General features: G+C 41.6%; 1 protein-coding gene across 1 annotated transcript in view; it reads right to left on the reverse strand.

The window, feature by feature from the left end:
* The window catches only part of LOC149990062 (A-kinase anchor protein 4-like), an 86,856-nt gene extending 70,263 nt beyond the window's left edge, over positions 1-16,593 (reverse strand). Inside the window, exon 1 of the mRNA XM_090265683.1 lies at positions 16,477-16,593. Coding sequence (XP_090121809.1) covers positions 16,477-16,593 — 117 coding nt within the window. The remainder of the gene's footprint in view (positions 1-16,476) is intronic.
* Between the last annotated feature and the right edge of the window lie 515 nt (positions 16,594-17,108).

The following is a 17,108-nucleotide window of genomic DNA, read 5'->3' on the forward strand; positions in this document are numbered from 1 at the left end:
GCAACCATAATGCCCCAAGAATATTAATAAAGCTCCTGTAATCAATACTAAAATAAAATGGAGACCCATGAACTGCTTCAATAATAAAACAATACTTATAAAGGAGCTCAGTGAGCAGCAAAAGAACACAGGTAGATAACTAAAACTCAGGAAAACAAGATACACAAAATGAGAAATTTTCAAAAGAAACAGAAAATGTAAGATAGAATCAAAAATAAATCCTGGAGGGGAGCTGAACTAAAAATATACAATAGAGACCCACCTTGAGCATCTGTCTCACCGAGGAGGGGTGTCAATAGAGGGGCCTGAAGCTAGAGCCCCAACTCCCCACCTCACAGCTCATCCCACACCCCTCCACCCTAGGAGTGCAGGACCGTGAGGAGCTTCATGTCCATGAACAAAATTTTAACAGGTTTGCAGGTCGTGCCAGTTTATCTCTTAAAAAAGATGTGGGAGAGACAAGAGAAAGATGGTGGCAGAGTAAATAGCAGTGTGGTCTGCCTGCTCCCATCGCGGAAGGACTTGGAGTATACACATGGAGCAGAGAGTGAGTGAGAGCAGCTTTCAGAGAGGGCGAACAGGGATGGGAGTGTGGGAACAGCGTGGGAGAGGCCAGTAACCATGGCCTGCACTCTCCAAGCAGAGTCACTGGGCTTCGTAGCCCAGCACCTCTGATGTACCAAAAGGGGCAGCTGCTGACCGGCTCATTAGCCGGGAGCTGCTTGGAAACTGCACTACCACCGTAGGCGTCCTGACCAGCGACATCCGGGAATGGAGTCAGCCAGAAGGTTTGGTGAAACAGTCGGAGGCACAGGAACACAGAGGCCAGCCCTGACTGCAAGGAACTGTGTGGATTAAGACTTGGTAGGGACCCCCGGGGCGGGCAGCCCTGCGCCCATGGGCGCATGCGCACAGAGGCTCTGCCAGACACAAATGCAGAACTGAGCTACAGAGAGGGATGCACATGGGGGAAACCTGAGGGACAACCTGGGATTTGGTAGGGACCATGGTCTGGCAGCCCTGTACCCACGAGCATGCACACACAAAGGTTCTGCCAGACAAAAACACAGACAGACCAGTGCTGCACTTTGGAAGCCACACAGAGACTTTTTTGGAAAAGGAGAGGAAAAAAGGCCCAAGACTGGGCAAGGACTATGGGCATGCACACCAGCTTATCGGCAGAGTAGAGTTGCTAAACAAAAATGAAGAGCACTACAGGGTACCACAGAACCAGTGGAGGGGGAGACCCCAACTCAGTGCAGGTCATAGCAGAGAGCTGTGGCAGACTCACGAGCGAGAGAATAGCAGCCCTAGAATTTAGCTATATCTCCTCACAGACAGAGAGCCGGAAAGGAAGATATGAAACCCATGGAACTCTGACCAGGGCCAGATCCAGAAAGAGATGAAAGCAGTAAAAACCAGATATTACTGGGGAAAATTCCACCATGGTATTTTTCGTGAGTTATTGTTTGTCCTCTCAGTTTATGCATTTTAAGTCACTATATCAGTTGTTATATTATAGTTTATTCCAAACATCATATGTTGCTCCCCCCTTGTATTACCCCACCTTAACCTCCGATCTCCTCTTCTTACTTTGGTCTTAAATTCTATCTTCTCTCCTATTTCTCTCATTCTGTAAGCTTAAATATGAAAAAGAATATTTTCCTCTCTTAGCATGGTTTTCACTCCTCATTCTTAGTATATCATCTCAGATTCACTTCCCTCACCTTTGGGCGTCTCTTAAACTTTTCTTTCTTTCTTTTTACCCTCTTAGTCCCATCCCACTTATATCAACCATAGCCCAAAGGTTGTACTGGGGGAAAGCTCTTTCTTTGGTCTGTTTCCTACCTTCTCTCCCTCTTATTCTTATTCTTCTTTATGGTTTTTGTTTGCCTTGTTCATGCTCCCTCTTGCACTAAATATATAACATATAACTTCTGTATAAACGTAATACTATACACTTCCACTCTCTCACTTCATTCTACCCTCTCTGTCCCTTTTTCAACATACAATGTAAATATTACTTACTGTCTCACATTGCCGTGTCCCTACTCACTACTATTATTACTCCTCCACTTTCCCTCTCAAAAGTCATCTTCCTTTCAGTTAGCCAACTCTTATCTGCTTTTCCTTTAGTATAATAGTCTTAATCTCTTTACATCTATGTTAATGCTACCTCATTTGCTGCTGCTACAGTGATTATGGGTGGGGGAATCTTTTGAGGGCATGGGTTTCTTGCCAGGGTTGTTTGTTTGTGTTTTAACATCATCTCCACAAAAGAATTGAACATGTGGTGGGAAGAGTGACTCTCAACTAGTGAGAGGAAAGGTTCCCCAAAAGAGCAATAGAACAACCACAAACACTGAAATACCACCAGACAGCCTAAACACACAGCATAAAGGGAATTCCAAGAGCATCAAGCTCAGGAGATCGAAGAGACTGCAACACTGAATCCCCCAGGTCTCCTATTAACGAAGGTCATACCATGAAGGCAGGAAGTCAAAGCAGACAAATCTAAGAAATAAAAACAAACAAGAAGATGCACCTAAAATGGGGAGACAAAGAAACGAACCCCCAATGGGAACAAATAAAGGAGGAATAGCCAGAAAAAGAGCTAGATGAAACAGAGGCGAGCAAACTATCAGACATGGAATTCAAAAGAATGGTTATAAGGAAGCTCAATAAACTTGACAAACTCAGAGAAAACTACAACGAACTCCAAGGGAATTGCAGAAAAACTCCAGGGAAACTATAAAGAACTCCAGGGAAGCTATAAGGAACTTACTGAGAACTATGCCAGCATTAAAAAGGACATAGAAACTAGTTATAAGAGCCAGGAGGAAATGAAGAATACAAGTTATGAACTGAAGAACACAGTAGAAGGAATCAAAAGCAGGCTAGAGGAAGTAGAGGATTGGATCAGCGAGCTGGAGGACAAGGTAGAAAAAAATTCCCAGACAGTGCAACGGCAACAACAACAACAACAACAACAAAACACTGAAAAAGAATGAAGAAGGTATAAGAGAGCTTCAGGACAACATGAAACATAACACTATCCATATCATAGGGATACCAGAGGGAGAAGAAGGGGAGCAAGGGATAGAAAGCGTGTTTAAAAAGGGAATGACAGAAAACTTCCCTGACTTGAGGAGAGGAAGACATCATGCAAGTCCAAGAAGCACAGATGGTCCGAATGAAGATTAACCCAAAGAGGCTCACGCCAAGACTCATCGTAATTAAAATGGCAACATTCAAAGGCAAAGAGAGAATCCTAAAGGCAGCAAGAGAGAAACAGTCAATAACACACAAAGGAGCTCCAATAAGACTATCAGTGGAATTCTCAACAGAAACACTACAAGCCAGAAAGGGATGGCAAAACATATTTCAAGCAATGAAAAAAAAGGCCTACAACCAAGACTGCTCTACCCAGCGAGGCTCTCAGTCAAGATGGAAGGTCAAATAAGGAGTTTCCCAGGCAAAAGAAAACTAAAAGAATAAACTTCCACCAAACTGGCATTGCAAGAGATGCTAAAGAGACTGCTTTAAGAAGGTGAAGAAAAAGAGAAAGAGAGAAGAAGAAAGGTACAAAGGGGGGGGAGCACAATGAATAAGTAACTATCTATAATAACCTTAAAAGTAAATAGATTAAATGTTCCAATAAAAAGGCATAGGGTAGCTGAGTGGATAAGAAAACATGACCCACATATATACTGTCTACAAGAGACCCACCTCAGAACAAAAGATCTACACAGACTAAAAATGAAGGGATGGAAAAAAGTATTTCAAGAAAACAGACATAAAAAAAAAAGCGGGGATAGCAATACTTTTATCAGACAAAATAGATTTCACAACAAAGGCCATAAAGAGAGACAGAGAAGGACATTTCATAATACTTAAAGGAACAACACATCAAGGAGATATAACCCTGGTAAACATATATGCACCAACATAGGACCACCCAAATATATAAAGAAAATCTTGCAAGACTATGAGGAGAGTATCAACAGCAACACAGTCATAGTAGAGAATTTTAACACCTTGTTATCACCAGTGGACAGATCTTCAAGCAAAGAAGCACCAAGGATATTGAGGCATTGAACAACACTCTAGGTCAAATGAACTTAGTTGATATATATAGAGCCTTTCACACCAGAGAAGCAAAATATACATTCTTGTCAAGTGCACATGGAACATTTTCAAAGAGAGACCACATGGTAGGACACAAAACAAGCCTCAACAAATTCAAGAAAATTGAAATTATATCAAGCATCTTCTCAGATCACAATGGCTTAAAATTGGAAATCAACCTCAAGGGAAAAACTCAAAAACACTTAAACACGTGGCGAATGAATAACATGATATTAAGTAATGAATGGGTTAACAATGACATCAAGGAAGAAATCAAGAAGTTTCTGGAAACAAATGATGATGAATACACAACAGCCCCAAACCTATGGGACACAGCAAAATCAGTCCTGAGAGGGAAGTTCATAGCAATACAGGCTTACCGAAAAAGGACAGAGGAATCCCCAATAAAAAATCTAACCCTACACCTACAAGAACTAGAGGAACAACAACAAACAAAGCCCAGAGTGAGAAGAAGGAAGGAAAACATCAAGACCAGAGCAGAATTAAATGACATAAAGACTCAACAAACAATTCAAAACATCAATAAAACCAGGAGCTGGTTCTTTGAAAAGACAAACAAAATTGACAAACCTTTAACCAGGCTCATCAAGAAAAAAAGAGAGAGAACCCAAATGAACAAAATCAAAACTGAAAGAGGAAAAATCACAACTGATACCACAGAAATACAAAAGATTATAAGAAATTACTACAAACAACTATGTGAAAAGAGATAGGAATGATATGAAACCTGGATGAAATGGACAAATGTCCGGAAACATATCATCTTCCAAAACTGAATCAAGAAGAAACAGGAAGCCTAAGTAGACCAATAACCAAGTGTGAAATTGAAGCAGTAATCCAAAAACTCCCGGCACACAAAAGCCTTGGACTGGATGGCTTTACAGGTAAGTTTTACAACACATTCAGGGGAGAACTAACTCCTATCCTTCTCAAACTACTCCCAAAAATCCAAGAAGAGGGAAGACTCCCAAAATCTTTCTATGAAGCCAGTACTACCCCAATTCCAAAACCAGGTCAAGACACAACAAAGGAAGAAAACTACAGGCCAATATCGCTGATGTACATCGATGCTAAAATCCTCAACAAAATATTGACAAACCGGATCCAGCAGCACATTAAAAAGGTCGTCCACCACGAGCAAGTGGGATTCATCCCAGGCATGCAAGGATAGTTTAATATTCACAAATCAATAAACATAATGCACCACATAAACAAAACGAAAGACAAAAAAAAAAAAATCACATGATCATATCCATAGATGCTGACAAAGCATTTGATAAAGTAAAACACCCATTTTGATGAAGACACTCAGAAAAATGGGAATTGAGGGAGCATACCTCGACATAAATAAAGGCCGTATACGAGAAACCTGAAGCCAACATCGTATTCAATGGGCAAAAACTGAAACATTCCCCCTAAGATCAGGAACAAGACAAGGATGTCCACTTTCTCCTCTCTTATTCAACATAGTTTTGGAAGTCCAAGTTACAGCAATCAGAGAAGAAAAATAAATAAAAGGCATCCAAACTGGAAAAGAGGAAGTAAAGCTATCATTATTTGCAGATGACATGATAGTGTACATAGAAAGCCTTATAGATTCCACCAAAAAACTACTCTGCCTAATAAGTGAATTTGGCAAAATAGCAGGGTACAAAGTCAATATTCAGAAATCAAAGGCATTTCTGTACACCAACAATAAAATGTTAGAAATAGAAACTAGAAAAAAACCCATTTGCTATAGCAACAAGGAAAATAAAGTACTTAGGAATAAACTTAACCAAGAAGGTAAAAGACCTGTACTCGGGAAACTACAGAACACTGAAGAAAGAAATTAAGGAAGATACTGATAAATGGAAGCATATACCATGTTCACGGATGGGAAGAATCAACATCATTAAAATGTCCATACTACCCAAAGCAATTTATAGATTTAACAGAATCCCTATTAAAATATCAACGACATATTTCACACACCTAGAATAACTACTTCTAAAATTTATAGGGAACCAAAAAAGACCACGAATAGTTGCAGCAATCTTGAGGAAGAAGAACACAGTAGGAGGACTCACAATGCCTGATATCAAACTGTACTACAAAGCCACGGTGATCACGACAGTCTGGTACTGGCATAAGAACAGAAATATAAATCAGTGGCACATAGAGAGCCCAGAAATAAACCCACGTCTCTATGGTCAACTAATATTTGACATATGGGGAAGAAACATAAAATGGAGTGAAAAGAGCCTCTCCAACAAATGGTGCTGGGAGAACTGGACAGGGACATACAAAAATATGAAACTAGACCACCAACTTACACCACACACGAGAATAAACTCAGGATGGATCAAAGACTTAAATGTAAGCCGTGACACCATAAAAGTCCTAGAGGAAAACATAGGCAGGGAAATCTCAGATACTCAATGTAGCAACATTTTCACCAACATATTTCCTAGAGCAAAGAGGAAACAAATGGGAGCACATCAAACTAAAGAGTTTCTGCTCGGCAAAAGAAAACATCAGCAAGATGAAAAGTGAACCAACCATATGGGAAAACATACTTGCCAATGTTACCTCAGACAAGGGTTTGATCTCCAAAATATATAAAGAACTTATAAGGGTTGGTGAAATATGGGGTGGTCTTCGGGCTTCACTTTAAAACTGGATTCTCTTTTCTATCCTAATGGCTTGGACATAAAGCGCCCAGAGGTGTGTGTGTGGGGGGGGGGACTAAAATACTCCCCTCAGCCCAAAATTAGTACAGTGGACAAAAGGGCTTCGGACAGGTGTGATGTGTCTTGCACACCCTCTGTGAAAAAAGCCTTTTTCTTTTTCCTAAAGTGGCACATGGAAAAATTGTCTTCGGTAAAGATTTATTTCATTTACTTACAGCACATGGGCATGAGGACTAAGGGAGTAGGAGGTGAGCAGATTGGAAAGGTGCCTGGCAAGCACACAGTAGGTCTGCAATAAATATTAGCCAAGCAGGATTTCTTGGGCTGTATCCTGAGCCCCATTCTCTCTCCTCCCTACACCCTTCCTCTCACTTCTATTCTCTCCCAGAACTTTGACTTCTTCTGTAATGATTCCCAAATGTATTTGCAGCATGGAACTCTTTCCTGAGTTTCACATTCCTGTAGCCATATGTCCCTTGTTAATAATAAATATAAAGTTTATGAATAAACCATGTTGATTGCTAATAAGCCCTCTTCCCTTAGAAGCAGCACTTACAAGAATGTTCTTGACTTTTTATTTGAGCCAGTCCAAGTTTATTTATTTGAACAGTCCACTTCAACACAGGTGTCCAGCTCTAGTTGTAAACTGGGAGAGGAACATGAAAGGTTGGGGAAGGAAATTAACAGTGTGTGTAGGACTGCCTCTGAATTTCTGCTTGTTATCCAAAGCAGGTGTATATTCAAAGATAGCTCTACCCTTCAACCCTTATCACCTTCCTACCACAAAGTCATGAACACTGGGATTGTTGAGAGTGTGGTCAAACATGTGATCTCAAGGACCCTGACAACAGGCTATAAATGCTCCAGAACAGGAGACATATTCTGGTGATAAATAGCTACCTGGCACTTTGTTAAGGCTCCACATGCCTTAACCCACTTAAACATCATTATCAACTCCAAGGTGAGTGCTGACAATAGTCACATTTTCAGGTGGGTTCACGCTGGAATAGTAAAAGTTGCTCAAGATTACACAGCTAGAAAGTAGAGGAACAAGAATATGAACACGTACTGTCATACTCCAGAGCCTCACTCTGTTCATCAAGGTTCCTTAACCCCAGCACGAGTGACATTTGGAGCCTGAAACCTGTGCTGTGGAGGACCTCTTGTACACTGTAGGATGTTTAGCAACACCACTGGCCTCTACCCACTAAATGTCAAAAGCAAACCCCAAGTGGTGACAATCAAAAATGTCTCCAACATTGCCCAATGCCTCCTAGGGAGTAAAATTACCTCCCATTGAGAATCCCTGCTATAGATGGGAGTGGGCTAGTTTAGAGATTAAATAAGTTGCCGATCAATGATAACTAGTAAAGAGTCCAACCTGTATTCAAACCTAGCATGACTTGATGCCATATATTATGGCATATTAATCAATATGGCAGAAAAAACAAGAGCCTCCTCCACCACCACCCCCCAAAAAAAGAAAGAAAGGAGGAATAAAAGAAAATAAATAAGATGATTCTTTTCAAATGATTTGCTTTTGTTTAAAGCAAAAGAAAGAGAACAGAAGTAGTCCCTAAAGACTGTTAAAGAAACAGACTGTCAAAGATTGTTTTAAGAAAAAGAGTCTCTAATGTACTTAAACTTAACTAAGAGTACGCAGGAACATTCTATGAAGCAGTGTTTCCCAGACTCAGCTGTGTATTATAACGTCCCAGGGAGCTTTAAAAATACTGATATGAGTCCCAGCCCCAGGAGATTCTCATTTAATTGGTCTAGGATGTGGCCAGTGTTTAGGGATTTTTAAAGCTCTCCATGTGTTGCCCGCATGAATCCAAAGCTAAGAACCACTGCTATAAACAATTAAACTAACCTTATCAATTATGCATATTAAATTGATTATATTTCTTTAGCTTAATAGAAAACCAAATGGTTACTTAATAAACTGACTGTGTACACTATTCTCAACATCCATTGAGCTACTGATCATCAAATTTGTAGACATCCATAGCATTCTATAGCCAGAAGGGAAGTATTCTCTAGTTCCTAACCTTTGGGCCATCTAGCCTCCCATCATTATTTGCAATAGAAAATGAGCAAAAAAACTTGGAAAGGATATTTGTTATTTCATAATTTTTACAACATCGTAAAAACAAATTTTAGTTATTGGATAAAATCTGGTTTAGAATGGTTTTGAGGCTCTAAACATTCTTTTTATTATTCCAATATGTTTGACTGAGTGGTTTTTTCTAAAAGTTAACCTTGTCTCTACTATCATGAATAATCTAGAACTCAGTAGATGCATCAGTTTCTAATATGTGATTTATTCAGATGACAATAGGGCCTTATAGGTTTTCGTTAAGATAGTCTTCAAACTATGGAAATGATAACCATTTTTCTCAATGAGCTTTCTGTCACAAAGACCAGGGAATCTTGTCTAATATGAACATAACCCTGCTGTTCACTCCAAGTATACTTCTTTTCCTTCCCTGGGCAATCTACACCTGCACATAAGCAATAAAACAGTGTGTGCGTTCTGATCATTTCTCCAATACCGATGACCATTTCTAATCACACTGGACAAAAACTTGTCTAGCAATTTGCATTGATTCTTAGAAGACGGTCATTTCTCAAACACGCATCTAAATGTAGGTCATTTCTCACATACTGATCCATGGAATCTGCAAGGTTCTTCAGAATTAAACAAAAGAAACCAAAAATTATGTCCCGTTACAAGTTATCTTTCAATCACTACTCTGAAGATTAAGGGGTGGGTTTGCTTATTCTGTTTTGTGGTTTTTGCCCATTTTGTTGGGGCTTTTTTGGAGTAAGAAGAAGGCTGGGAAGTATAAAAACCTTTCCCCAGCCCTGTAAGTTTATAAATACCTTTCAAGAGTTGGATGGAGCTCAATAAGCTATGGTAGAAATGCTCTTCAAAAGAGTCTATACTTCCGTAATGGCTACCATTACATTGGAGCCTTACTTTAGACACCAGAACTCAAAATAGCACTGACTCTGGGTAGCAGCAATATCTGAATTTATCTAACACCTAGATTCCCAAAGAGTTATGTGTAATTTAATTACATTTAATTCTGTTTTACTTATACAAACGGTCCACTATATCCTGCAGTTAACTCTTTCATTTAAAACAGATGAGGGCAGAGAGCACAAATGCTTACTTCTTTTGAGTCTCCATTGCATCTAGTAACCTGGTTTATGTTTAAAATATGCTTTTGTGTTCAAAATACGTGCTATTTCTTGGTTGTCAGAGGTAAATGATTCTTGCATCACAAATGATTATTCTCTAATTTCTGCTTTTCCTTGTTCCATTGCTCCTTCTAAACTAGAGAGAAATTTAGACCAGGATAAAGCCTATGAATGGAAAGGATGAAGTGACAAGGAAAAAGAATGGTGCAGATGTGAGCGTGGGTTTTTTGATGACTGTTGATTACTTGACTCTGGCTTTCAGTTTCCATCGATTGGTTGGGGTCGACTGGATTGACTACCATTATGCTTTGTTTCTGAGAGTGAGCATTTTATTTTCCGTGCAGCAGCATGCCCCTCGTGCATAGGTCATTTCCCTGAGACCTCAAGTATCCAGGAAACAGCCAAGAGCTAGGAAATAAGTCTGAACACTTCTGAGCATCCAAAATAGATATGGCCATTTCCCCACTGTCCAAAACCTTACATAAAGTGGTAAGCCCTTTAGAGCTCCCTGCACGTAATTCTCGTAAACTGAACTGTGTGAGTTTCTAACAAGGCATGTTAGAAGCAGCACATTTGTTAGGAGGTTTGCAAAAATAAGGCTGCCAAAGCCTGAGACACTGGCAACCACGAAATGGCACCTGAGAGACAGCAAGAGAGAAAAAGACCAAACAACAGCAACAAGATAGAAAGCCTGACAAAACAAGAACCAAGGAATCAAAACTCAGATATCTGATCATGCCTTGTAGAGGCAAATAACCCTGTAGTTGGACTGCATGTAAGGGCAACATTGTATTCTAATGGGGAGAGATTGAGTCATGGTGACAAAACTGAGAAAGCCAAGAGTAAGATACACCCAGGAAACTGTTGGAGGGGGCAGAAAAGTATGCAATATGCTTTAGATCTATAGCCAACATCGTTTTGCAGTTGTTTTTGTGTTTAAGTGAGCGAAGATCATGGGGGGAAATGATATCTTAATTCTTAACCAGTTAACAGTTTTTAACAAAAAACCCATTCTTATTTAAATGATTTAAATAAGTCATTTAAATATGCCACATCCTCCGTAACATGCTGGATACATTAGGCATTACTGTATTTCGAGCAAAGCATGAAAATCTCTTTAGAAGTGTCGTGTTCTACGAAGTGTCACCATTACAGCAATGGAAGGAGAGACAGAGAGAGAAAGAGATACAGAGAGACAGAGATTCCAAGTTCTGTCAGGGTTATTACAGTTCCATCTTCCTTGCGTTTCTTTTCCAGCCACATGTGCTTTCCATTTTGACATAGTTACTAACACAATATTTAATTCATTCTGCTTTTATTTTATTTACTATCCACCAGACTTATCTTTCCATGTACCTCCATAATAGTCACAATTTTCGTTTTGATGGCTGCCATGTTCCTAAATTGCTTCCAACTTCACTAATTATCCATAAGAACTAGTGTAATAAATAAACATCTATACATATATAGCTATTATGTGCTTTTGTAGTTCTGAATTACAAATGTACCTAAGGTAGAGTAAGAAACGTACCTGAAGAGTGACCAGCTTTACAAGACTGTGGTAAAAATAAGGTCAAAACACTAATCAAAGCCCTCCTCCTAAGATTAGCAGTAATCTAACCCCTGGAGATCTGTTCTCCCACTGCTCTGCATTGCCCAAGATCCTGGGGATTCATTCAAATTCTTCACTGAGAGAAAACTAGGTACTTACACCATCTGGCGGACACTTCGTGACACTGCTTCAGTTAGTCCTGTACCGTGGCCCCGACGACCCCATGCACCTCATGGGCAACATGCACGGCTCTTATACTGGGAACACTCCTTGCCCACCTGTGAAGGGGGCCCGGTGGGCATTAGCATTCCTCTACTAACAGAAGAACACAGAGAAGCTCTGAGAAGTGGTTCCCTGACCAAGGCGTCACAACCAGTAAGGGACAAAGGCAAATGTTTCATCCCCTAAAACAAACCGTTGTCCATTTCATCACATGATCTCATCATGCCAAGCAAAATCTGAAAATATTGGTGGGGGGGCACTATTCACCTGATTTTTTAACTGTGAGGGACACACTGTACCATATATATAGGTCTGCTTCTGTATCATAACTTTTAAAATATCTTGTGAAAACAGAAAACATACCATATGTGAAATGATGCTCCAAAACACCCTTACACATTATTGGGCTCAAATAATTTTAGTCAGTTGAAATTAACAGTGTTATTCTTTTCCTTTTCATTGAATATATTGGGGTGACACTGGTTAACAAAATTATACAGGTCTCAGGCGCACGGTTCTACAGCACATCATCTGTACACTGTATTGTGTGTTCACCACCCCAAGTCAAGTCTCCTTCCATCACCAGGTACCCTCTTTGCCCTCCTCCACCTCCCTAGACCTTCTCCCCCTTGGAAATCACACTGTTGTTGGTGTCCATGAGGTTTTTTCCTCTCTCCTATTTGCTCAGTCCCTCTACCCAGCCACCCAACCACCCCCAGACAGCTGTCATCCTGCTCTCCATCTATGAGTCTGTCTCTATTTTGCTTGTTAGTTCAGTTTGTTCATTACATTCCACATAAGAGTGAAATCGTATGGTAATACTTAGAGATTAACATAAAAAACAACGTGAAAGAATCGAGTTGGAAATGCAGTCTCCAAACAACACATTATGGAACTTCAGATGTGTAGTTACACTCATTTCCATGTGATGATATGTCACTGCAGCCTATGGCTGTGAGATGAATTCACTTCCTATTTGCTTTTGAAAGTGTTTCTCCAGCAATAACTCTGTATAGCTGTGCCCTCTGCTGGATGGAAATGGGTACCACTTTGTGGAGCTGTGCAGAGATGTGGTGTGTTATAATTCCATCTATTTAGGCAGAAATTTTCATGACTTGAAGTCTGAGTAATATTTCATAAATTAGTTGGCTCCATCCCACGCCATTCCTCACTCATCTTTATAAGTTACCGGTAAAGAATCTCATCTACTGAAGATTCAAAATACTGTTAACGATTAGGTCAGTACTGTTTATCTGCTGATACTGACTTGTTACTTCCAAAAAAAGTACTCATGAATTAATATAATAACATAAATACAGATTAATCTTTTTGGAGTCTCCCGTGGTTCAAGAAAATGCATCATGAAGCCTCTCATTAGAGTATTTAAGTTTGCAAATATCCAAAGAACCACAAGTATCATCCCATTTAATTTCATTGGGCCATTAAGCAAGTGTTCATTCCCAGGTGGTATGCTATGTTTCAAAGACACAGAACCAAATAAGGCATAGCCCCAGTTCTCAGGAGTTTTACCATGGAACAGAAGATGCTGAGAAGGAAATGGACAATTGTGGAGTAACACACGTCATGAACACTGGGCATAGCTCAGATGCCCCTTCATTGAAGGACTTGCTTCAGCCTCAGAAAGCCACCTCACCCAACACCATGCCCCCTTCCCGGGGCTCCTGTCCAGTGACTGCTGCCTATGAGAGAACAAAGGCCCTGACATCTCAGTCTAACTTGGACAACTGAGAAAGGCCGTTTTAGCTCCTGAGATGCCTGCGGGTTCCACAGAGGCTGTTGTTAGGCCACATCCAAGTTCAACTCTTCTCTCTAGCCCAGTGCTTCTCAACTGGGGGTGATTTTGCAGCCCCCCTCCCCCAGCCGCATACTTGGCAATGTGGAAACAGTTCTGGTTGTCACAACTTGGGGAAGGAGAGTGGTGTGTGGGTGCTACTGACATCCAGAGGGTAGAGGACAGGGATGCTGCTAAACGTCCACAATTAGCAGCCCCACCGTAAAGCATTACCCATCTAGGTCAATATGCCAGCAGTTGAGAAATCCTGTCTACCCAGTCCTGCTTCTTTCATTTCCCTTTCATAGGTGTTGGCCCCGAGGTCATTCCTTAATAAACATCCTGCACACTAAATTCCGTTGTTGAGTCAGCGTTTGGAGGAACGGTTACAAAAGGATCTATAACAAGAACCCATTTTGGTTTTATATGTGTGTATATAAGCAAGAGAGTGGCATGTATGTGTTGAAATGTATTAGTATAACACAAACCTGGAAGGACATACTCTAAAGATGAAGAGCCGGTATTTTACAGTAATGGGACCGTGTCTTGTTTCCTTTTGTGCTTAAGTGCCTGGTTTCTGAGATTTGTGTATTTCTTCTTGTGATCTGTTCTGTGCAGAGAGCACATGTTACTTTTGCAACTTGGGGAGGGAAAGTGGGGTAATTGCAAAGAAAGAGGGCATGGCCAATAGTATCAAACATTGCAGAGAGGCCAAATAATGCCAGATAATAGCTAGGAAGAAGCCAGCAGAGAGCCTCGGGGAGGTGGCTGTAGAAGGCGAGGGAATCAAAGTAGGTCGTTTTCTACAGCAGTAGGACCACAAAGAGAAGTTGAAGAATAGAAGAGTAAGGTGCAGGAGATGAAAAGTCGACCAAACCGATTGCCAAGATCAGAGCCTGGACGAGATTGATGCAGACGCAAAAGGGGCTGGGGAGAAGACATGTGCTGATGTAAGACAGAGGTGTGTAATTGGGCAAGGTGCGTGTGAGGGCGTGGGTTTGGATGCCAAGAACACAAGAATGGATTGGCCCAGGCAGAAGCCAAGAGCCCTCTTCTTCTAAAACAAGACGCACGGTCATTACGGAGTTCAGATGGCAACACATTTTGAAGTGATAAATTCTGCAACTGGTCATCTTCAATTTTTCAGTAGGAGGTGAGGTCGTCCACTGAAAGAGCGTCTGGGTGGCGGGACAGGAGTTTGCCAGGAAGGTGAAACGGAAGGGAAACGAGCGACCCAAAGCCCTGCCTGAGAGGGCATGCTCCTAGGAAACTTACCTTTCCTTTACCCAGTTTCAAAGTAAAATCTCAGGAGTGTTAGCACTACCGACATCACCGAGGCCAGGGAACGGGCTCCCAACCAGCGCTTCTCTACAACACTCAGGTGGCAGAGGGCTCCCGGAGGGCTCTAAAAGGCCCACCTGGCAGGATCAGCCACACCTGTACATCTCCACGGGGCTTTTGGGCACTCAGTATCACAGTCTGGGATTATTCTGTGCTACTTTCTGCTTTAGGGAACGGTGTCTGAAGATTTCCTTGCCTTGCCGTGGGGTTTCAAGAAGCTGTACAACCTCTCGCCGGGTCTTCTGGCATATCTCAATCTGATCTCCAGCTGCTGGGACTTCTCCAGAGTATAAAAAAGAGGGCATGTCATGCTGCAGCTGGAGCCTCGTTTTCTCCTAGCTCTCCCGGACACACCTGTCCACCCCCAGGACACGCTGATATGAGATCATTGTTAGCATATGGTCTTAATAGAGCGTGGAATTTTTAGGTGCTTTGTTAAAAGAAATGGTTCTCAACTGGGAGTAATTTTGCCTCCATGCCAAGGGGAGATTCGGCCATTTTGCTGAACATCCTACAATGCACAGGGCAGCTTCCACAACGAAGAATGATCTGTCCCCAAATGTCAATAGTGCTGAGGGTGAGAAACCCTGCTTTAAAGAGTTCCTTATCTGCAAGGACCTTTTCTTTTTTAAAATCCTCACTCCAGGATATGTTTTTAGTGATGAGAGAGGGAGACGGAGAAGGAGAGGGAGAGGGAGAGAAGGAGAGAGATTGATTGGTTGCCTCCTGTATGCACCCCGACCAGGAATCAAATCTGCAACCTATTGGTGCAGGGGAGACACTCCATCAACTGGGCCACCCAGCCAGGGCTGCAAGGACCTTTTTAAAGTCTTCCTAAAACCCATATAAGGGTTATTTTTAATTTGAAATTAGTGTCTAAAATAAATCAAAGAAAATGCCAGATGAGAGTGACGAATGGTAGGATTTATAAATGTCCACAAGATGGCACTGAAACACAGACGAAAATTCAATCTTCTCCAGCCTCCATTTCAGAATGCAGTTTCTCACTCACCCTGGTCAGCTTTCTAGGGTAACAAAAGCCCATCCTTTTTCTAAAGGGCTTGTCACTTTTTTGTGCCTAGTGTTCCCTACCACCAGTATTTTCATGCAAGTGAATTAAAATGATTAATGACTAAAACTTAGCCTGGAACATAAAAAGAACAGGGCCACCTACTCGATCAGCTACAGAATTTGCGGGAGAATCTGCTAGCTTCTTGCCTTCTTTTTAGCTTAACATTTAGCTGGACACCTGGCTAGCAGACATTTCCAAGACTCCAGTACCCTTAGGATGGTCAAGTGACAAAGCTCTGGCCACAAGTGGGATTTAAGCAGAAGTGTTGTTGGAGACTTCTGGGTAATACCCTTAAAGAAGTGGTTCTCAACGAGGGGGGGTGACTTTGCCCCTAGGGGACATTTGGCCATGCCTGGGACATCTTTAATGGTCACAACTGGAGGATGCTAGTAACCTGTAGTGGGTAGAGCCCAGGGATGCTGCTAAATATCCTACAATGCACAGGACAGCCCCCCAAACACAGAATTACCCAGCTTCCAATGTAAATTGTGCCCAGGTGGGCAAACGCTACCTCAGAGGAACAGGGCATGCCACGGCTTCCCATACTTCTATTCCCACTGGCTGTGACGGTACAGTGGTGCACCATCTTGGTCCATGTGGGCCAAGGCAACAAATCAGGGAGCATGAAGCTACAAGATAGGTGGCATCTGAGTCCCTGGGCCAGTGAATCTACCTTACCACTCTGAACACCTTCCACCCAGAGACAGAATATATACACACACACTCATGGCACTATAGTCCACATACTCGTAGTACTCCAGTAACTGCTCTACCTCAAACATATCTACTCTAGACCTGTCTGTTCTGCCTTACCCAGGAGGCCCTTGGCATTTTCTCCCTCCTACTTACCCCTATTTTTCTCATGGTCCTTCTCCCCTGATGTGGCCTCTTCCCTAAGGCAGATATTTCAACAGCCCCCAACTGATTTATCAGCCTCACTCCATACCTGACCTTTCCCAGAAGATACTACACTCCTAACCACTCCCCATACACCCCCACCTCCACCCCCATTCTATCCATAGATATTTCATTTTACCCCACATTCATTTCTTAAACAGAGCAAAACTACTAAAAAATGTCAGTATCATGAAAGAGCAATAA

Source organism: Furipterus horrens, unplaced genomic scaffold (assembly GCF_987537825.1).
Source record: "Furipterus horrens unplaced genomic scaffold, mFurHor1.1.pri manual_scaffold_31, whole genome shotgun sequence".
Lineage (NCBI taxonomy): Eukaryota > Metazoa > Chordata > Mammalia > Chiroptera > Furipteridae > Furipterus > Furipterus horrens.